General features: G+C 42.0%; 1 protein-coding gene across 1 annotated transcript in view; it reads right to left on the reverse strand.

Annotated features, from left to right (window-relative positions):
• Nucleotides 1-3,265: 3,265 nt before the first annotated feature.
• The window catches only part of LOC308293553 (anoctamin-9), a 60,697-nt gene continuing 41,048 nt past the window's right edge, over nt 3,266-22,914 (reverse strand). The window contains exons 14-24 of the mRNA XM_080736125.1: nt 21,123-21,159; nt 20,381-20,492; nt 19,633-19,690; nt 18,678-18,775; nt 14,901-15,097; nt 12,533-12,685; nt 10,997-11,144; nt 8,219-8,338; nt 7,050-7,143; nt 6,455-6,567; nt 3,266-3,400 (exon numbers count right to left, since the gene is read on the reverse strand). Of these exons, the coding sequence (XP_080592251.1) occupies nt 3,385-3,400; nt 6,455-6,567; nt 7,050-7,143; nt 8,219-8,338; nt 10,997-11,144; nt 12,533-12,685; nt 14,901-15,097; nt 18,678-18,775; nt 19,633-19,690; nt 20,381-20,492; nt 21,123-21,159 (1,146 nt within the window). The 3' untranslated portion in view covers nt 3,266-3,384. The remainder of the gene's footprint in view (nt 3,401-6,454; nt 6,568-7,049; nt 7,144-8,218; nt 8,339-10,996; nt 11,145-12,532; nt 12,686-14,900; nt 15,098-18,677; nt 18,776-19,632; nt 19,691-20,380; nt 20,493-21,122; nt 21,160-22,914) is intronic.

The raw sequence follows: 22,914 nt of genomic DNA on the forward strand, positions 1-22,914 counted from the left end.
TTCATGTTGATGTTATTGGCCAAACTTGTAATTGAATAATTAAACTTCAAAACATGAATTACTTGACACGGTAAACACATATGAATGTACCATAATTCAAAATAAAGCAAATTACAGCAAAATGTAATTCAATTAAATAATTCAATTACATGTAATTACAATTTTCCCAACACTGGGTGTAATGTGTAACTAAGTACATTTATTTGAGTACTGTACTTATGTCAGGGTCCCCAGATGTTTAGCTAAAAGTTAACGTTGTTTTCTTACTCAACAGTAAACAGACCAACATACAGTATAAGTGTATAAAGGGTATCTGCACATTTCTAGCTGAGAGAGATGAAGCAGGGACCGTTAATGTGTTTTACCACTTAGCCTCTCAATACTTTGTAAAAGTTAACCCTTGGCTCTGTATGCTCCTTTCTCCCTCCAAACCTCTTTGCTGAAAAAATAACTGATCTACATTCTCACAACACCTCGCAGATCTGCTATTTTCGTCCATGTTCCCCTCAGAATAGGGATCCTATCTCACAAAGATTTGGCGGTCCCCCCTGCAGTAACTCTGAGGACCCCCTGGGGGGCCGGACCCCTTGTTGAAGACCCCTGCACTAGAGGATCGTCTTAAATCACCTGTGAAAACAGACTGTTATAAAAACAAACCAGGACGTCTGATAAAAGACAAATGCACTGCTTGGTTTCATTAACATCATTAATACCATCAGTATTTAAGGCAACATTGTGACATCATAGAAATAACAATAATACTAATATTAATAATACATTCAACATAACAAAACAACTTCATGTCTTCAGAGAAAAAACATCTTAAAATCACAAATATAAGAAAAATACATCAACATTTTTTTTTGTATATAAAAAAAGCATGATTTAAGATGTAAAAAAGGATTTGTTCAATAAAGGCTTGTTATGTCCATTGTTGACATCTGCATCCATAGCAACCATCGATGTTGTGCTTTCAAATGAGAAGTTCCTGTGTGTGTGTGCGTGCGTGCGTGCGTGCGTGCGTGCGTGCGTGCGTGCGTGCGTGCGTGCCTGTGTGCGTGCGTATGTGCTAGTCAGTTTAGTTATTTATGTATAGTGCAACATCCCCCCAAGAGGTCGCTGTGCACTTCCCAACATGGCAAACACTAAACACATCAGCAAAGAAAATAAAAACTGTAAAATATGCCAGCACGCCTTGGTCCAACAATAATATGACAGAACACAGCTGAACATGTAAAGATCAGCCAAAAGAAGAAAAGAAAAAATAAAGAACAAAATTAAACAAAAACAACACAATGTAAAAACCACATGGCAGGAAGAGTCTTAACAATGAAATTCATAAACTATAAAACCAGAATGCAAGAAAACAAAATGAGTTTTTAGCCTAGATTTAAACATTTTTAAATCCTTGGCGTCCCTGACAGCTCCAGGGAGAGCATTCCAGAGACAGGGGGCACTATCGGGCTCTACTTTCACCTGCACCCCTTATCGCTAAACCTTTCTGACATTTCTTTACAATTTAAAAAAAACATTATTGAATATTTCAAATAGCTGATCTACATAAATAGTACATTTATATAGCGCCTTTATCCAAGGTGCTTTACAGAGAGATTATGCATTACATTCACCCATTCACACACACATTCATTATATTCACCCATTCACACACAGGGGTTCAGAGTCAGAGTCTTGCTCAAGGACTCTTCAACACTAACTCTGGGGGAGCCTGGGATCCAACTGGGAACCCTTCTGGAACCCTCTGTGTTCTAAAGCAGTTTCTTTCCCCTGAGCCACTGCCGCCCCATCTACATGCTCACAAGGTGTCGATGTACAGTAGATTATTAGGCTATTTGAAAAATCAAAACAGTAAAAAAGGGCAAAGAAGTTTCAGGATAAGGGGTAAGGCATGGATGAACAACTGATACTTTATCATGGTGTGTTACTGTGAGCTGACCCGCATCCTGGGAGCGTAGTGGTCTTCCAGGAGTTTATGGTTCTATTAAATCAGACATGGAGAAGGTCCGTTCAGGAGGGTTAGAAGGCCAGGGGAAGCTCCTTGAAGTGGCTTCTGGCCTTTGTATGGACGGCCAGGCTATAGTGCAGTTCAATATGTTCAGAAAGGAAACTTCCTTCAAATTGTCAGGGGGAAACTATACATTTTTGGAAACAACAGAGTACAAATCAGAAAATCCATGATTCCATTTGCTAAATCCCTTTGGGACCAAAAGTTTCAGCAGCTGCCAAAAATTCCCCTAGGGATTTTACTAATTGAATCATGGTGTTTCTTATTTGTTATACTCTGAAGTTTCCAAAAGTATTAAAAATCCCCATGAGTGCTATGAGTGTTGGTATGCCGTGATCACATCTCCTTTTCCTGCTTATACTTTATTAGCTTTATTAGCTGCATTCTGGACTGGCCTAAAGGCGACGCTCACACCGCTCAAATATTCTCCCATGAGAGTGGATTCTGCATTTCAATGGGAATGGAGTGGTTTCTTGCAGAACTCTGCAAATGGCAGCAAACTGCTCCATTGATTCCCATTGAAATGCATGGGCAGAATCCTCCCTCACAGGTCTAATATTTGGATGGTGTGACTGCACCCTAACTAAGGCCATTTGCTGCTGTTGATGGTAAACCAGAGAAAATAGCATTGCTGTATTCAAGCCCATTCAGGCCAGGGACACATGTTAGTGTAGTACAGTACATGTACAGTATGTAGCAACATATTAGCTTTTGTAATTTCTGAATAATATATCAAGTTTCTTTCTGAAAACTTAGGTTAAGCCTAAATGGGCTAGAATAGTGATGAATGCATGGACCAGGGTTTCTTTCTTTTATTTTTGTTTTCTCATTTTTTTATCCCACGATTTTGTAACCCATTTTTCACCCAGTGTCAATCATCTAATGTAATCCTGGGCTCTGCTCTCCCTCTGCCAACCTGGGGAGAGCAACGGACTGACCTCATGCTTCCTTTCAGGGTTTCAGCATCTAGAAGTGAGAGTATTATTGGGTGGATTCTAGATAAGTTGCGCAGGTGGAAGAAGGCAATTCTGTCATGTTTCATTTTTTTAAATTAAGGTGTGTGAAGGACAATGATGGGTCAAAGACTACTCCTAATTTTTTGATTGTTGGATTTTGGGTTATTGAGCGGCTATCCAGGTTTGTGTGCTTGCGACGCGTGTGTGTGTGTGTGTGTGTGTGTGTGTGTGTGTGTGTGTGTGTGTGTGTGTGTGTGTGTGTGTGTGTGTGTGTGTGTGTGTGTGTGCTTGCGCGTGCACACATACAGTCTTTGACCAGATCAGATATCAGATAGATATATTGATCAATATTATAATGGATCCTATGAGTCATCAATGAGTCCACGTCTCTTCTTCATGTTCTGCTCACACATCAAAGGAGCTGCAAGACAAACAATTAAACATCGTTGGCTGTGATATCTCATTAATTATGTTGGGTTTTTAATTATGATGTTGTAATAATGTGCTGTATTATATTCACAATTCTAGGCCACCAATTGTAACAATCTGCTTTGGGGAACTACAGATGCAAATTATTACAGTAGCTCATTGCTATTTTTGACATTTATATTAGTCAATACATTTTTAATTTAATCGTTGTGTCATGTGCCTAAATTGAAACTGTAACTTGTAGAGTATGTTGATACAATCACAGTGCAGTGATTGTAGTTGGTCTAGAGACTCTAGTCTAGACTATCCTGTGGCCAGGTGGGACACCTACTGGTTGAAAAGAGGTACTGCTTGCAGCTCAAACCAGCTATGGTACCTCTGCCAAAACTGACTTTCCAACTATCAGACCTGCAGTAGAAATGACAACCTTGTGGGGGTCCAACCTTGACATGAAAAGGTTTGAGAACAAACTGGCCTGATGCTTATCAAGCATTATTTCTTTGAAATTCAAATCTTTGAGATTAAAGATGTTGTTTGCTAGACTGTTCATCAGAGTAATATTAGTTATTAGTGTTGTGCAGCGGTGACCATTGATCCACTCCAGATATCTAAGTGCTCAGAGGATAGAGAGAGAGGGGGAGGGGCAAGGCTTCCGCTACTGGGCGGGGCTTCTTTCTCTCTACAAGAGTTGGAAGCATAAGCCATGTTTCCATAAGCTTATTTGAAAATAGGAAGCGAATTATCATAAATTCACTTTAAGACAAAGCAAATTTAGCCTGTTTCCATTTGCGGGTGTCATTCGAATTAGCGACGGTCGCAGTTGATCAGGCTGATTTTTTCAGACCGAACCGAGACGTGAGCACTGCACGTCTGACTGCTGAGACTGCACAGTGCTCATCCTGCAAGTTTCAGCGTCCTCTGGAAGGTGGCCGATCTGCAAGATCAATAGATTTGCCACTTTTGGCACGCAACACTGTGTGATGAGGAAGGGTTAGCCACGGATGGCTTGACTCCGGGAGGTGAAAACGGGAGGAATTTACACACAGTCTGTGTCACTCCGTGTGTAACAAACAATCGGTTTGTTTTGTGGGCTAACGCTATAAAGCGGCAGGGGAAAGTGTTAAGGTGGAGGACGATATGGACCCAGAACGTCATATTTTATTCGCATTTATTGTCTGACCCGTTTCCATTCACTAATGTGCATTTAGTTTATTCGATAAAGCCTCAAAATCCACCTCCTCCAAGCGGATAAAGGTTTTGCGGATAATGAAAGTTTATTCGAATTTTGAAGTGTTTCCATAAAAAGATTTAAGCGAAAAAGGCTTAATGCACATTAACTCATTTTGCGCCGATCCCGAGAATACTTGTGAAAAATACTCGAAAAGTACATGGTGCCGATCCCGAGTATACTCGTGAAAAGTAATATATTACTGTAACGGCGGGTATCCTACCGAGTACAATGGCGGAAGCTCCCGAGTCCATCTCCGTCGCTGATTCATCCTCATCACGGCTCCACGGGCACAAAATAGTAATCCCATAACATTGAGGTGGACGGGGATCTCATCTTTAATGTCCATTATCTCAAAACTACACTTTAGAAGCGAAGATGGAGGCAGATGCTCGCTTATATAACACATGGTGAAAAGCTCCGATGCGATCCAGCATGGCACCACGTAAACATGATCGCTTCCTGTGAATGATGCGATGACGTCAGACCGGAAGTGTTTACGCTATGGACTTCTGGCCTTCAAAATAAGACAACGCTAGTGAATGGGGCCGGGGGGAGGCGCTGGACATTTTAACCCGTTAATGTCAGGAGCACTAAATGGGTTAAGAGGCTTTATGGAAACGCCACTATAGACATAAAAAGCCCTTGCGGAGGTGGCCGTTACATTCTAATTCTAATACCACCTGAATGGCCCATCCCAACACCGGCCTCAGTGCCTTGCCTCACTAATCTTTAGACTCACAAGTCAACTACAGCTCCTAGGACTGCTTGCACCACTGTTTCTCAGCCAAACGTGTTTCTTTTTTCTACAAGTATATATTTTTTTGTATTGTTTTTAGACCCAAATCCTACAAACAGTCTCCTAAGTGGGTGCCGGTGTCTGATGGCAAATCTCCTGAATGTCCAGTTTACTGGGGCTAGAGTGTTTTGCTGGGACAGAGAAAGGTTGATGTAAAGTAGACTTTCTCCTTATTTGTGTCTCTGAAGAAAGCCATTTTAGTATGAAAATGTCTGGAATATTGTGTGTCTTTGTGACGATGGGGTCCAGTATTTAGTTCAGTGACCGTGGAGCAACAGAATGGTTCAGAAGCTGTGTTCACCTTCACTCTGCCACTGGAATGAATACATTCCACCCTGCTTCCTGCCTCCTCCCATAGACATAGAAAGGTAGACGCCTCCTTCGGCTCTGATGCATGTGCATCGAGGGACTAAGGGAATCACGTGTGCATTGCTTCCACGTGCGTCACACATAGGGAAGTTGCTAGGCCAATCAGAGGTAGGTGGGGGCGGGTCTTTACGTACGCAGCCTGTAAGAACAGCTGAGCCGCGCAACATCGGAACTGGCTCTGTTGAATTGAATTGTAGTCCTTGGATAAGTCCCGGAAAAATCGCGCTGTGATTGGCCAGTAGTCACTTTGACTGACAGCGTTCCCTTAGTTTTTCCAGGATGTCCGGACTACAACTGTTGCACGTCGCTCCAATGAACTGGAGAGGTGAACGAGGCATCTAGCTTTTTATATCTGTGCCTCCTCCTACACATACAGGCATTAACCTGAGATGGTGAGTCTTGTTGTGTGAGTCTCTGTTCAGACTGACCTGAGCTCCTCCTACACATACAGGCAGTAACCTGAGACGGTGAGTCTTGTTGTGTGTGTCTCTGCTCAGACTGACCTACACATACAGGCAGTAACATAGAGGAGATGGTGAGTCTTGTTGTGTGTGTCTCTGTTCAGACTGACCTGAGCTCCTCCTACACATACAGGCAGTAACATAGAGGAGACGGTGAGTCTTGTTGTGTGTGTCTCTGCTCAGACTGACCTGAGCTCTTCCTTCAGACGGTTCAGTTTGTCCTGCAGTCTCTCGTTCTTCACCTGCATGGGAGCGCTGGGCACGAACCAGGCTGCGATGAACTTACACACCACTACCACATGCTGCACACACACACACACACAGGCACTGGTCGTTGTACATAATAATAATTAAGTAAGCAGTAATAGGATCAATAAAGCGTCTCAGTAAACAAATGTACCCATGGCATGTTTCTAAACAAGCTGCAAACTAAATTAACATTTCATCCTTCACATAAGACTGAGCAAAGGGTATTTCCCCTGGGATAATAAAGGTATCTATCTATCCATCCATCCATCCATCCATCCATCCATCCATCCATTCATCCATCCATCCATCCATCCATCCATCCATTCATCCATATGTCCGTCCATCCGTCCATCCATAGCCTGTATTCAGGCATGTCTCATATGTATTAGTTTATTTAGTTTAGTTATTTAGTATTAGTATTATGATTGTTAGCTTGGTTATGGTTGTTATGTTAGTTACGCTGCCTGTCACACAGCAGTGACAGACGTGTGAATGTGTAAAACATGTGTCATTGAATGATGAATCCTTTCCGTACCTCAAATAGGATGACGAAGGCAAAGCGGACGGCGAGAATGAGCCAGAACTGAGGAGTGAAGCTGTAGTCATCGTTGCTCCTGTAGTCTTTATAACTGTAGAGAGAAACACATTATTAAATACTGTAGTCTTTATAACTGTAGAGAGAAACACATTATTAATACTGTAGTCTTTATAGCTGTGAACACAACACATTGATACAGTAAAAATCACACCTACTGTGAAGTGAGCAGTGCTATTTATGAGTTAATTTCATCAAGTGTCCCGCTGGCCAATCACAGCCAATCACAGCATGTCCTGCTGCAATGTTTGGCCAATGGGGACCCTGGGCGTACAACAAACTTTGAGCCCCGGACATTTTTAACACGTATTTTGAATGGACATTTTTCACAACAATCTTTGAGCCATTTGTGCCAGGATGTAGGCCATATCTAGGCCTGATGTAGGCCATATCTAGACCAGATGTAGGCCATATCTAGGCCTGATGTAGCCCCCGCTACGTAAGCCCTTGGCAGTTTTGAACGTGTTTTCCCCTCAGTTTTTGACCGTACAAAGCTAGATTTTGGAACACTTTTATACAGCAGTCGTCTTTATAGCTGTGGAGACTGTGATGTGATACAGTATTAAATACTGTAGTATTTATGAAGACAGTATTAAATACTGTAATCTTTAAAGCTGTGGAGACAACACATTGATACAGTCATACAGTAGTTTACTGTGATGTGATTAGGGTTACTTTGGGCTCAAGCTGCACAAAGCCTCTCCCATCTGTCCACCAATAATAATGAAAACATCTATTCATATGAATACCTTCTATCAAACACTGCCTGAGCCTCAGGTCTCCATCCAGTGATTTTACTGCTTCACACGTTGTCAAGGACGACTGGAGTACAAGATCTTCACTGCCGTAATCAGTAACATTTGCATTTTCTCACCGTCAGTTGATTCTTCATATCAATGAGTCATATTTGATGTGAAAACAGTCCACGGCCCAGGTAGGATGTGTAAATGATGTCACCAGGTAGGATGTGTAAATGATGTCATCAGGTAGGATGTGTAAATGATGTCAGATGTTGGTTCTCTATGAACTTCTGTACTTACCTGTACTGTTAACAAGTTAATAACCTGCTAATAATGTATTCAATCAATCAATCAAACAATCAATCTGACCTGCAGTAGGTGACGTTGAGGCCATCAGAGGTGACCATCTGGTGAGGGAGGAAGTCATGGATGTTCTGGTCGTTGGTCCAAGCCATGGAGAGAGTGTTGTTGATGTAGCCTGACATGCAGCTAGAGGAGAGAAGAGACATTACATTAACCACTAACCCTAACCCTATAGAGAGTGTTGTTGATGTAGCCTGACATACAGCTGGAAGAGACAATACTTTATATTAAACACTCTAACCACTAACCCTAACCCTATAGAGAGTGTTGTTGATGTAGCCTGACATACAGCTGTAAGAGAAGAGACACATTACATTAACCCTAACCCTATAGAGTGTTGTTGATGTAGCCTGACATACAGCTGTAGAGAAGAGACAATAGTGTGTGCCAGCGGCTACGTCATTGTAGTCCTTAGCGGCCATTTCTTGGGTCAAAACGGTGTTTCAATTGTTTGATTGCATAGAACTAATGCTATAGTCTAATCAGAACCGATCAGAACACCTGTGTAAGGCTGTGTTTACCCAAGAAATGGCCGCTCTTAGAACTACATTTGGCACACCCTATACATTAACCACTAACCCTAACCCTATAGAGAGTGTTGTTGATGTAGCCTGACATACAGCTGTAGAGAAGAGACAATACATTAACCCTAACCCTATAGAGAGTGTTGTTGATGTAGCCTGACATGCAGCTGTAAAGAAGAGACAATACATTAACCCTAACCCTATAGAGAGTGTTGTTGATGTAGCCTGAAATGCAGCTGTAGAGAGAAGAGACAAAACATTAACCCTAACCCTATAGAGAGTGTTGTTGATGTAGCCTGACATACAGCTGGAAGAGAGAAGAGACAATACATTAACCACTAACCCTAACCCTATAGAGAGTGTTGTTGATGTAGCCTGACATACAGCTGTAGAGAGAAGAGACATTACATTAACCATAACCCTAACCCTATAGAGTGTTGTTGATGTAGCCTGAAATGCAGCTGTAGAGAAGAGAAGAGACAATACATTAACCACTAACACATTAAATACTAACACTATGGAGAGAGTGTTGTTGATGTAGCCTGACATACAGCTGTAAGAGACAACACTTATATTAAACACCCTAACCATTAAAGTGATCCCTGACTAATACGACAAATATGTCTTAATACATTATAATTGTCCTCTATAACACAATGTACAATGTAAAATTAAAAACACCTTAAATATTGTATTTCTTCTAGAAATAGCTAATCTTTCACTCAGTAGGGGAAATGCCTGTCGCAAGTTGATCATGTGCAAAAAAAACAAAACACAAACACATTTGAAATATTGATTTGATGCTCATATTAACCATAGGAAGTATTAAGTTTGTTTTTATTTTCACATCCATGCCATTAATTCCATAGAATTAATGGCATGGTACATTAAACACTAAAGCCCTTATCAGAGTCGGTACCGCGGTGAAGAGCTATCCACCGCGTTGTAGTCTTTTTACGTCATTCCTCTCGGTGAAGAGCTTTCCACCGCGAGTCCCGACACATCTCTCTGTTTTTTCTATCAGACAGATAGGCTCTACACCCCGTTCACTGATTGGTCGATCTAGACTAGTCAGTCACGGTGAATAGGACTCCACCGTGACGGACTATGATGGCCTTCACTTATTTTCTGACTTGAGGTGGAAAGCTTTCCACCTCAAATTTGCGGTGGATAGCTCTTCACCGCAGACTCTGATAGAGGCTTAACACTCTAACCACTAACCTATAGAGTGTTGTTGATGTAGCCTGACATGCAGCTGTAGGAGACAACATTTTACATGAACCTAAAACCTAAAAGACCCTGTCCTGTCAGACAAATAGATGAAAATAGACAATCCATAATCTCACAAGGCATCGTGATGCATTCTGAGCTTGTAGATCAGCTAGTTTAGCTATTTGTGAATATTTTTAAACGTTAAAAAGATTGGTTACAACAAATTATAATTTAAACATTCACAATGACATGTACAGTATGCATAAACTCCTACTCGGTGTGTGTGTCGGTGCCGTTAGCACAGTATGCTATGGTGATATGTTATGGTGGTATGTTATGGTGGTATGTTATGGTGGTATGTTATGGTGGTATGTTATGGTGGTATGTTATGGTGGTATGTTATGGTGGTATGTTATGGTGATATGTTATGGTGGTATGTTATGGTGGTATGTTATGGTGGTATGTTATGGTGATATGTTATGGTGGTATGTTATGGTGGTATGTTATGGTGGTATGTTATGGTGATATGTTATGGTGGTATGTTATGGTGGTATGTTATGGTGGTATGTTATGGTGATATGTTATGGTGGTATGTTATGGTGGTATGTTATGGTGGTATGTTATGGTGGTATGTTATGGTGGTATGTTATGGTGGTATGTTATGGTGGTATGTTATGGTGGTATGTTATGGTGATATGTTATGGTGGTATGTTATGGTGGTATGTTATGGTGGTATGTTATGGTGGTATGTTATGGTGATATGTTATGGTGGTATGTTATGGTGGTATGTTATGGTGGTATGTTATGGTGGTATGTTATGGTGATATGTTATGGTGGTATGTTATGGTGGTATGTTATGGTGGTATGTTATGGTGGTATGTTATGGTGATATGTTATGGTGGTATGTTATGGTGGTATGTTATGGTGGTATGTTATGGTGATATGTTATGGTGATATGGTTCATACTCAGTGTGTGTGTCGGTGCCGTTAGCACAGGGTCTGTAGCAGTAGCTGTTAGCACAGTATGTTATGGTGTTATGGATCGTACTCTGTGTGTGTGTCGGTGCCGTTAGCACACGGTCCGTAGCGAAAGCGGTAAACCAGACGTGGGATGAAGTCTGAAGACACTCCGATCACCAGACCGTTAGCGATGACCGCTAGCACACCGATAGCCTCCAGCACACCCGTCCACACACCTGGTAGGACAACCACACACACACACACACACACACACACACACACACACACACACACACACACACACACACACACAAAAGTTATTAACAGCAATTCTAGTCCAAGCCACCAGTGACCCTTTTTTTTTCACGTGGAAAAAATCTAACCAAGTTTGGAGTGAGCCGTGGTGCGTGTGTGGCCGTTTGTGTGTTGCAGTTCATTTCAGGGCTGCGCGTGTGTGTGACGCAACAGCTTGGTTACCTGTGGTACACCCTGAGGAGACGGTGTGACCACCGCTCAAAAATACAACCGCGATGATCAGTGTGTAAGTTATGTTCCATAGAAAACATGATCTGTGTGTAAGTTATGTTCCATAGAAAACATGATCTGTGTGTAAGTTATGGTCCATAGAAAACATGCTCTGTGTGTAAGTTATGGTCCATAGAAAACATGATCAGTGTGTAAGTTATGGTCCATAGAAAACATGATCTGTGTGTAAGTTATGGTCCATAGAAAACATGATGATCTGTGTGTAAGTTATGGTCCATAGAAAACACATGATGATCTATGTGTAAGTTATGGTCCATAGAAAACATGATGATCTGTGTGTAAGTTATGGTCCATAGAAAACATGATCTGTGTGTAAGTTATGGTCCATAGAAAACATGATGATCTGTGTGTAAGTTATGGTCCATAGAAAACATGATGATCTATGTGTAAGTTATGGTCCATAGAAAACATGATGATCTGTGTGTAAGTTATGGTCCATAGAAAACATGATGATCTGTGTGTAAGTTATGGTCCATAGAAAACATGATCTGTGTGTAAGTTATGGTCCATAGAAAACATGATGATCTGTGTGTAAGTTATGGTCCATAGAAAACATGATGATCTATGTGTAAGTTATGGTCCATAGAAAACATGATGATCTGTGTGTAAGTTATGGTCCATAGAAAACATGATGATCTATGTGTAAGTTATGGTCCATAGAAAACATGATGATCTGTGTGTAAGTTATGGTCCATAGAAAACATGATGATCTGTGTGTAAGTTATGGTCCATAGAAAACATGATCTGTGTGTAAGTTATGGTCCATAGAAAACATGATGATCTGTGTGTAAGTTATGGTCCATAGAAAACATGATGATCTATGTGTAAGTTATGGTCCATAGAAAACATGATGATCTGTGTGTAAGTTATGGTCCATAGAAAACATGATGATCTATGTGTAAGTTATGGTCCATAGAAAACATGATGATCTGTGTGTAAGTTATGGTCCATAGAAAACATGATGATCTGTGTGTAAGTTATGGTCCATAGAAAACATGATCTGTGTGTAAGTTATGGTCCATAGAAAACATGGGCCATTTTGACCAAGCGCGATATGGGATAAATAAATGAAACGTACCGATATCGTTGGTTTTGGAGGGAACCATCCTGCGCTCCAGAGTCACCATCTTGATGGCGTCCAATCGGATCTCGATGATGTTGTTGATCAGAGCCAGCAGGGGAGCCAATGGGAACGCTGCTACGAAGATGGTGGTGAAGCTGAACTGGATCACTGTGAAAATATGAACTGGATCACTGTGGGATCAATACAATATGAACTGATCACTGTGGGATCAATACAATATGAACTGATCACTGTATGATCAATACAATATGAACTGATCACTGTATGATCAATACAATATGAACTGATCACTGTGGGATCAATACAATATGAACTGATCACTGTATGATCAATACAATATGAACTGATCACTGTATGATCAATACAATATGAACTGATCACTGTGGGATCAATACAATATGAACTGGATCACTGTATGATCAATACAATATGAACTGATCACTGTGAAAATATGAACTGGATCACTGTGGGATCAATACAATATGAACTGATCACTGTGAAAACATGAACTGGATCAGTGTGAAAATATGAACTGGATCACTGTGGGATCAATACAATATGAACTGATCACTGTGGGATCAATACAATATGAACTGATCACTGTGAAAACATGAACTGGATCAGTGTGAAAATATGAACTGGATCACTGTGGGATCAATACAATATGAACTGGATCACTGTGAAAACATGAACTGGATCAGTGTGAAAATATGAACTGGATCACTGTGGGATCAATACAATATGAACTGATCACTGTGGGATCAATACAATATGAACTGATCACTGTGGGATCAACACAGAATTTCAAGACTGTGTGACAAAACAAATCCATGAAACGTAGCGTAGCAGGCTGGTACCAGGCTACCCCTGAGTTACATTGATACTTTACAGCACCTTACATTTATGTGATATTACAGTACTTTTATGTGATATTACAGTACTTTTATGTGATATTACAGTACTTTTATGTGATATTACAGTACTTTTATGTGATATTACAGTACTTTTATGTGATATTACAGTACATTTATGTGATATTACAGTACTTTTATGTGATATTACAGTACATTTATGTGATATTACAGTACTTTTATGTGATATTACAGTACGTAATATTATGTGATATTACAGTACTTTTATGTGATATTACAGTACATTTATGTGATATTACAGTACTTTTATGTGATATTACAGTACGTAATATTATGTGATATTACAGTACTTTTATGTGATATTACAGTACATTTATGTGATATTACAGTACTTTTATGTGATATTACAGTACATTTATGTGATATTACAGTACATTTATGTGATATTACAGTACTTTTATGTGATATTACAGTACATTTATGTGATATTACAGTACATTTATGTGATATTACAGTACTTTTATGTGATATTACAGTACTTTTATGTGATATTACAGTACTTTTATGTGATATTACAGTACATTTATGTGATATTACAGTACTTTTATGTGATATTACAGTACTTTTATGTGATATTACAGTACATTTATGTGATATTACAGTACTTTTATGTGATATTACAGTACTTTTATGTGATATTACAGTACTTTTATGTGATATTACAGTACTTTTATGTGATATTACAGTACTTTTATGTGATATTACAGTACATAAACATGGAAATCTTTCCTCATGATACACGGTTTATGTCATGAGGAAAACATCTGTTTCCATTATAGGACAGTTTGGAAATAACTTTATATTTGACATAGAACCACTTGAACCCACCTAAACCCATAGCACTACTGTAACACTCCCCTTCACCCATACATGGAGGAATACATGAAGCTAGACAGCATTTTTAGGTTTTAGAAACGATTTGTACTGACTAGGTGCGTGGTCATTTTGACTTGCTTATTGTAAGTGGCCGTTGGCAAGTGTAGGACGTGCCAGGACCACCCACATCTCTACAAGCAGCTCAGGGTAAGTAAAATAGCAAAAAAAAACATTGTATTGGATTGAAAAAAAAAATCGGCACAAGAAGGGTTAATGTCCCAAGTGCGTCAGTGTGTCTCACCCATCTCCAGGAACTCGTTGAACAGACTGACAGTAGGTAGGGGTTAGGGGTTAGGGGCTAGGGGTTAGGGGTTAGGGGTTAGGGGTTTAATGTTAGGGGTTAGGGGTTAGGGGGTAGTGTTAAATGTCTCACCCATCTCCAGGAACTCGTTGAACAGACTGAATGAGTCCACGTGGTTCAGACTGTAGTTACTGAGTATGTAACAGGGTGTAACAGTGTGTCAGTGTGTCAGAGTGTAGTTACTGAGTATGTAACAGTATGTAACAGTATGTAACAGGGTGTAACAGTGTGTCAGTGTGTCAGTGTGTCTCACCCATCTCCAGGAACTCGTTGAACAGACTGAATGAGTCCACGTGGTTCAGACTGTAGTTACTGAGCCACTCCTTCAGCTTACAGTTCTCACACAGCTCCTCCCCATGGCTGCTCTCTAGCTCCTCCTGCTGGTAGCGATGAGCACACTTCCTCTGCAGCTTCTGGGTCCTCCTGCCCTTCAGCCAGCTGCCAAACCACCTGGTGGACGACAAGAGACATTACACCTCTTCAGACTACACCTTGGCAATTAACACTTAGCGTAGCACTTGCCTACCCTAAAAGACCATACACGACATACTGTAGATTTAGATAGTGTGTATAGCTTGATGAACAGATTATTGTCTCCACCAGCCGAAGGCATGGGGGAGAGTATGTTTTCCCCTCCGTCCGTCCGTGTGTCCGTCCGTGTGTCCGTCCGTGTGTCCGTGTGTCCGTCCGTGCGTCCTCGCAGTTTGTGTGCACCTAATCTCAGTCGCCGTTGGCCCGGTCGCTGCCAAAGTGAGCACACACATTCCCTGGATGCCAATCTAGAACCTCTGCCCTACATTTTTCAAATGGGCCTTTTCTAGCGCCACCTAGTGGCCGATGTTCGCAAAACACATTTCTGTGCACTACTCTTACAGATTTTGTCCAAAAATCCTACAAATCGGTAGGCAGTATCTCAACAGTCATGTGATCGACACGGATCTGTCCGATTTTGCATATTCCATCCTGATTGGCTAAGATTGGCTTCCAAAGTTTGTAGGATTGAGCCGTTTTGGACAAAATGCCTCAAATCACAAACGCAAAGTGCAATTATCATGAAATCGCGCAGACACGTTCCCACTAGGCCGAGGAAGAAATACCACTTAAATCTTTTTTAATCAGCCTCATGGTGGCGCTATAACAGGCCGATTTGTGGTTTTACCTATAACTCCACCGATCAGTTTCAAACTTTGTAAGCGCACTCCCTAGAGGCTAAGGATAAACCTTTACCCTGCATTTTTCACATCAGCCTTTTATAGCGCCACCTTTGGGCCGACTTATGTAAAACACATTTTTGGATATTACTCCTTGAGATTTTATCCAAAAATCACGCAAATCGGTACACAGTATCTCTATAGTCATGTGATCAAGTCCGATCCGTCTGTATTTCATATTCCATCCTGATTGGCTAATATTGGCTTCCAAAGCTTGCAGGATTGCTCCGTTTTTGAACAAAATGCCTCAAATCATCAACGCAGCTTGCGATTACCGTGAAATTTGCCCACTAGGTCAAGGAACAAATGCTACCTTTTTCACATTGGCCTGTTATAGCGCCACCAGCAGGTAGACTTTAGCAAAACTCATTTTTAGAACACAATGCTTCAAATCATGCATGCAGCATCAGATTGCCATGAAAGATCTAAGGTGAAGAACATATGCCACCCTTTTTACATTGGCCTATTATACAGTAGCACCACCAGGACGCACCTAAATAGTAAGATCTCTTTCCTGCTGAACTGGTGCCCTGATCAACCTGCAGAGGTCGCTAGAGCACTGACATGTGATCTCTTCTCACCCACAGATATTGTTCATTGTGGGCTTGCTGAAAGTCGAGACCAGTATGTTATAGCAAATCTTTATAGCTCAGGTTCAAATCTCTGCCAGTGAGGAGCCCCCACCGGGAGGACGTGCTGTTGTATCCTACTGACTCACCTCACCCAGTGAGGAGCCCCCACCGGGAGGACGTACTGTTGTATCCTACTGACTCACCTCACCCAGTGAGGAGCCCCCACCGGGAGGACATACTGTTGTATCCTACTGACTCACCTGCCAGTGAGGAGTAGAGTTCTCAACGGGCCTGAAAATTAAGGCCCGGCCCTAACTGGGCCCGAGTGGGCCGACCCGAAGCCCGGCCCGACCCTAACAATAATCATCATTTTCGGCCCGAAAGCCCGAGAGAGAGAAAAAAAAAAGAAAAAAAAAAGAAATGTGTCTCAAAGCACCAGAAAAAGCACCAGTGTCTCAAATTACAACAGTGAGAGAATGGACATATAATAGTTGGCGAAATGGCAACTTCACGTGTTAAATTGTTCATGAAACATGCAAGGTTCTGCACAAAATGGGCTAAAGTTATCTCAATCATACAACTCTCATCCTCTCTCTCCCTCGCATTGTCGCTGCCTGCGTGATTTATGTTTCGTCCTTTCAACGGTGACGCATCAAACAGGCAGCTGGCTCGACAGATCTATAAACCCAAAACGTGTTCATCTGGCTTGCATTCTGGGCTTGCAGATCTGTTATGTTTGGTGCGCGACACCACCTGACCACATGCTTAAACATACACAACTCAGGCATATAACAAGCGGCACGCTGTCGCTGCGGCTGTAAACCGTTATTAATGCACACAGCAGCAAAGGACACTTGATTAACCAGAAAGCATAATGGAATTATTAATATCTTACCAGACGAGATGATCATCTCTATAAGGTAAGGAAGTCAACGTATGGTGCTTTTAGGATGATCATGTTGTTGATGTTGTTGTAATACAATCCTCTTAAGTCCTTGTCAATATATCCAGGTTGGTTCCGCTTTGAATGTACTTTTCTTGGATTTATAACTTATTATAAACTTGTGAAACTGCCTGCTGCCTTTTAATTTAACATGCAGCTCCAAACTTTCATCGTAGACGCTCCAGACAGAGCTAACGCTGACTCGCTGCCTGTGGCAGAATTTCCGTATATCCAAAGGTTTCGATTGTGACGTCATCACAACAACCAGACTGCTCTATGAGACTGATAGACTATACTTCCGTATGCGTCACCTATTATCCTTGGTCCATTGGTTAGGAACTTAGGCAGGCTTCAATGCTGCGCTGCAGATATACAGACAGCGATATGCGCATTTTCTCTGTTGTTTGAGTGACAGAGCCCGAGGACCGGCCCGGCCCGACTAATTATTATAATTTTTGAGCCCGGCTCGACCCGATAACGTCGGGTCGGGTCGGGTCGGTTCGGGTCGGGCTCGGGCTGAATTTGAGAACTCTAGTGAGGAGCCCCCACCGGGAGGACGTACTGTTGTATCCTACTGACTCACCTCACCCAGTGAGGAGCCCCCACCGGGAGGACGTACTGTTGTATCCTACTGACTCACCTGCCAGTGAGGAGCCCCCACCGGGAGGACGTACTGTTGTATCCTACTGACTCACCTGCCAGTGAGGAGCCCCCACCGGGAGGACGTACTGTTGTATCCTACTGACTCACCTGCCAGTGAGGAGCCCCCACCGGGAGGACGTACTGTTGTATCCTACTGACTCACCTGCCAGTGAGGAGCCCCCACCGGGAGGACGTACTGTTGTATCCTACTGACTCACCTGCCAGTGAGGAGCCCCCACCGGGAGGACGTACTGTTGTATCCTACTGACTCACCTGCCAGTGAGGAGCCCCCACCGGGAGGACGTACTGTTGTATCCTACTGACTCACCTCACCCAGTGAGGAGCCCCCACGGGGAGGACGTACTGTTGTATCCTACTGACTCACCTGCCAGTGAGGAGCCCCCACCGGGAGGACATACTGTTGTATCCTACTGACTCACCTGCCAGTGAGGAGCCCCCACCGGGAGGACGTACTGTTGTATCCTACTGACTCACCTGCCAGTGAGGAGCCCCCACCGGGAGGACGTACTGTTGTATCCTACTGACTCACCTGCCAGTGAGGAGCCCCCACCGGGAGGACGTACTGTTGTATCCTACTGACTCACCTGCCAGTGAGGAGCCCCCACCAGGAGGACATACAAACAATCCATTCGTTTACTTACGGGGAGCCGAACTCAAAGACGTTGCTGATGGTTTGTTTGAGCACCATGATGATGGCCATCTGTATGAACAGGTCTGTGAGGCAGCCACTGGGATGACACTGTATGAGAGATAATATAATATAATATAATATAATATAATATAATATAATATAATATAATCATCTGTCAATCATCAATCATTATATTAATATTATATAATATATCATAATATCACACGGTATGAGAGATAATAACCCTAACCCTTATATACAGTAATATATAATATAATATCACACACACTCCTTGCCTGCCAAACCACAACCTCCACCCATCAATTCTCACATGACCCTCTTCTAGCGCCACCATGAAGCTGATTCTTGCAAAACACATTTTTGGACACTGCTCATACACATTTTGACCTAAAATCACGCAAATCGGTACACACTTGGTCTACACTGATAATCTGTCCCATATAGTTTTTTTTTCTTTCTTTTTTTTTGTGATTTGTTCTAACTTCTGTTTTTATATTGTATTAACTGCTATTTTGTATTATCTGCTGTTTTTATACTGTTGTACGGCGACCTTGAGTGCTTTGAAAGGCGCCTTATAAATAAAATGTACTATTATTATTATTATTATAGCGCCACCATCAGGACGATTCTTTTCCAAACACATTTTTGGACACTGCTCCTACACATTTTGCTCTCAAATCACGCTGCGACCTGACGGTCGCTTATCTCCTGATTAGGGAGTCTTACTGGTATAATATCACATAATAACAGGTCTGTGCAGCAGCCACTGGGATGACACTGTATGGACAATAATAGAATCACATACTTGTGGAAGTATTCTAGGTGATAGACAATATAGAATCACATACTTATGGAAGTATTCTAGGTGAAAGACAAAACACAATAAGGTAGATATTTGTACTCTTTATAATAATAATAATAAAAAGGTAGATATTTGTACTCACCTCTTCCAGCCTCCACTTCCCTGCGATCCTCACATAACCTCCTGGATGACCGTTGATCCTGTAAAAACATCAAACACTTTTATAAATGTAGACATGTATCCAGTTACACACATACCGTTAACCCATTCAGGACGGGAACCCCTTTTGGGGGTTTTAGTTCCTTTCAAGACTGCTATGTACTAACTTTTCGATCTACAAGCTTGTAGCTTGTAGATCGGCTATTTTCACTACTTCTTAAATATTTGAACATGTACTATATTGCTATAGTTTGACCACTTCAAAATAAATACCCTAATCCTAAAATAACTAATAACCAAAAATATCCCTTCTATAAACTCACAATACGTCGCAGGCTCGTTGTGAGCTTATAGATCTGCTATTTTCAGGTGCAACATGCTTCCATGGAAGACATGTTGGTTTCTATGGAGTCCAAATGACTGGGATCAGTCATGGTCATCTGTGCAAAGCTTCCAGAATCAAGCTAATGATTACTGTCAGAAATTCAGCAAACTGATTGAATTAAAGACCAGAGTCTGGGAGTCTCTGAGCCCACTGGTTCTTATTTAACACCTGAGGTTCGAACTTGGATTGGTTCGAACTGTGTTCGAACCAATACTCTCCTGTGTGTACTCTCCTGTGTGGGAAAACAACCAAACATCTTCCGCTAGGCCACCTGCCCAGGAAGAAGCTCCACCCACCTGCCCAGGAAGAAGCTCCACCCACCTGCCCAGGAAGAAGCTCCACCCACCTGCCCAGGAAGAAGGCTACGTAGATGAGGGAGGAGAAGTAGGTGAAGAACTGGAAGACGAACATCTTGAGGGTGAAGCTCTTCTCCAGGTTGGCAAACGACCGGTTCTCCTCTGAGAGAGAGAGATGAGACCTTAATGTAAACAACCTTCTAACAATAACTCTAACAACCTGTTCTCCTCTGAGAGAGCAAGATGAGACCTTAATGTTAACAACCTTCTAACCATAACTCTAACAACCTGTTCTCCTCTGATAGGAGGAGATGAGACCTTAATGTTAACAACCTTCTAACCCTAAACCTAACGACCGGTTCTCCTCTGAGAGAGAGAGATGATAGCAGATGTAAACCTTCTCACATCACGCTTGGACAACATTACAGACCTGGAGTCTACACCAGGCACGTGCACACATAGACATCAAAGGGGGCTTGAGCCCCTGCCCTTTTATCCCTCTGTAAAAAGTGCCCTCTCTCCAGACCATGAATGCATTTTTTACTGTGGTGAAAGAAAGTGATTATGCTTAGTTCAGTGTGCTATCAAGCACTGAAAATAGCCGACCTCCAAGCTCACAACACGTTGTGCTGCGACGCGTTGTGAGCTTGGAGGTCTGCTATTTTCATTATTTTCACCAAAAGGCCCTTTTAGAAATGTCATCCCCTGCCTCTCTAACATTCTCTGCACGTGCTTGCGTGCGTGCGTGCGTGCGTGCGTGCGTGTGTGTGTGTGTGTGTGCGCGCATCACACCTATGTCACACAGCTTCATGGCCACCATCCTGTTGACCTGGAAACGAGGAACACAAGGTCACAAGGTCAAAAAGGTCACACGTGAGTTCATCTGAACCTGTGTACCACTGCACACAGGTTGTATTGATGATGTCATGGTTTTATTGATGAACCGGGGTTCCAAGGTAATCTGAACCAAGCTGGACCCAGTCCCAGTGGATGATAATAAAACAGGGACCCCAACTCCAATGGGTTGTGCGGATGTTATGCAAGTAAGCACAGTGGCTGTCTGTCACAGCAGTGGATAAGTGGTGAAAGTCGGTGACATGTAGAGTACGTTGATTGCAGGCAAGTCAACCGTCCTTGCGCCATCATGACAAAACATTAACAAACCAAAGGTTGTATGTTTTCATACTAATGGTGAAAGATTTGTAAATCCAAAACATATATGAATTTGTCTAGGCTACTTACTGAGCCACAGCAGTTCACTCATGCTCACTTTATTCAGTTCGTTTTTGGCAAGAAATAAGCAGTTTTCTGCTGACATAAGCAGGAATCATGCAATTGCTTATTTTATTTATTTATTTATCTTTTATTATATTCAGGCGCCTAAAAATGCTCCCTAAAAAAATGTAGTCTCTGTGGCGCTTCTAGGAGCTGCAGTCTGCCTCCAAAACTATTATTTTATCTGTAAGAAGCTCTGTCACTAGCAGCTCATTCAGCGCCGGCGGGCCGTATACGCAGACCACGCACCCTGCGTAGGGCTCCCGCCGATCAAAAGGCCCCCCACCGCCCCCTCCTCAGCAGAAAAGAACTACTGCTGCATGGTTAATCGTTTTCAAACCGAATTCGCGATGCGAAATCTCGCGATTTAGCGAATCGCAAAGGCCACGGTTTCTCTGCGAAGTAGACTTCCCAGGCAATATGGAGACGTTTTAATTTTTAAAATCCCTTCATAATTGACTTTGCAATGATCAAATCAAACTGTGGTGACTTTCTTTGCTTCCGCGCATCTCCACCGCTGAAAGAGAAAGTGAATGTGATGTTTTGGCACAGTGGCCACTGTGCAGGAGCATGGGAACAGCATGGGAACTAGGGGTGCTGCAGGTGTTCCAGCATCCCTATGGGGATTGGGGAAGATTTCATTTTTTATTTAAATAAGAAAAGAACAAATCAAACATAGCAAAAATAAGTTGCCTGTTGTTGTCGTTTTTTATTCATTAATATATATATATATATATATATATATATATATCCATTATAAAATGGATTAAAAAAACGATAAAAAATATTAGGCCTATTATTTTTTCGCGGGCGCTCGCTACGCTCGCGCCTGCAGGAAGGCCCCATAGCAGAATCATGCTTAGGGCCCCCATGGGCCCAGAAACTGCTCTGAGCTCATTGGTGCATGAACCAGCCGACCGGGGCTAAAAGGATTGACAGACAGGTCAACCAATCTGAACAAGAACAAGAGGCGGCCCTGATTGGTCTGTTATTTTGGATGGGCACCCAGTTTAATCGACCAATGACAGAACTTCTCACAGATAAAAAATAATAGTTTTGGAGGCAGATTGTAGCCCCAGGAAGTGTCACACACACAACATTTATTTAGGAAGCATTGTTAGCCGCCTGAATAAAATAAAATTAAAATATTTTTTAAAAATGAGCAATTGCATGATTCCTGCTTATGTCAGCAGAAAACTGCTTATTTCTGCTTTAAGTAACTGTAAAAACAAGAACAGAATGCATCTGTGATAAAGTGGAAAGAAGTGCAGCGCTAACGTAACAAGATGTAATTATCAGTTGTGTGCAC

Source organism: Nannobrachium achirus, assembly GCF_963921795.1.
Source record: "Nannobrachium achirus genome assembly, chromosome: 11".
In the NCBI taxonomy this organism is placed as follows: domain Eukaryota; kingdom Metazoa; phylum Chordata; class Actinopteri; order Myctophiformes; family Myctophidae; genus Nannobrachium; species Nannobrachium achirus.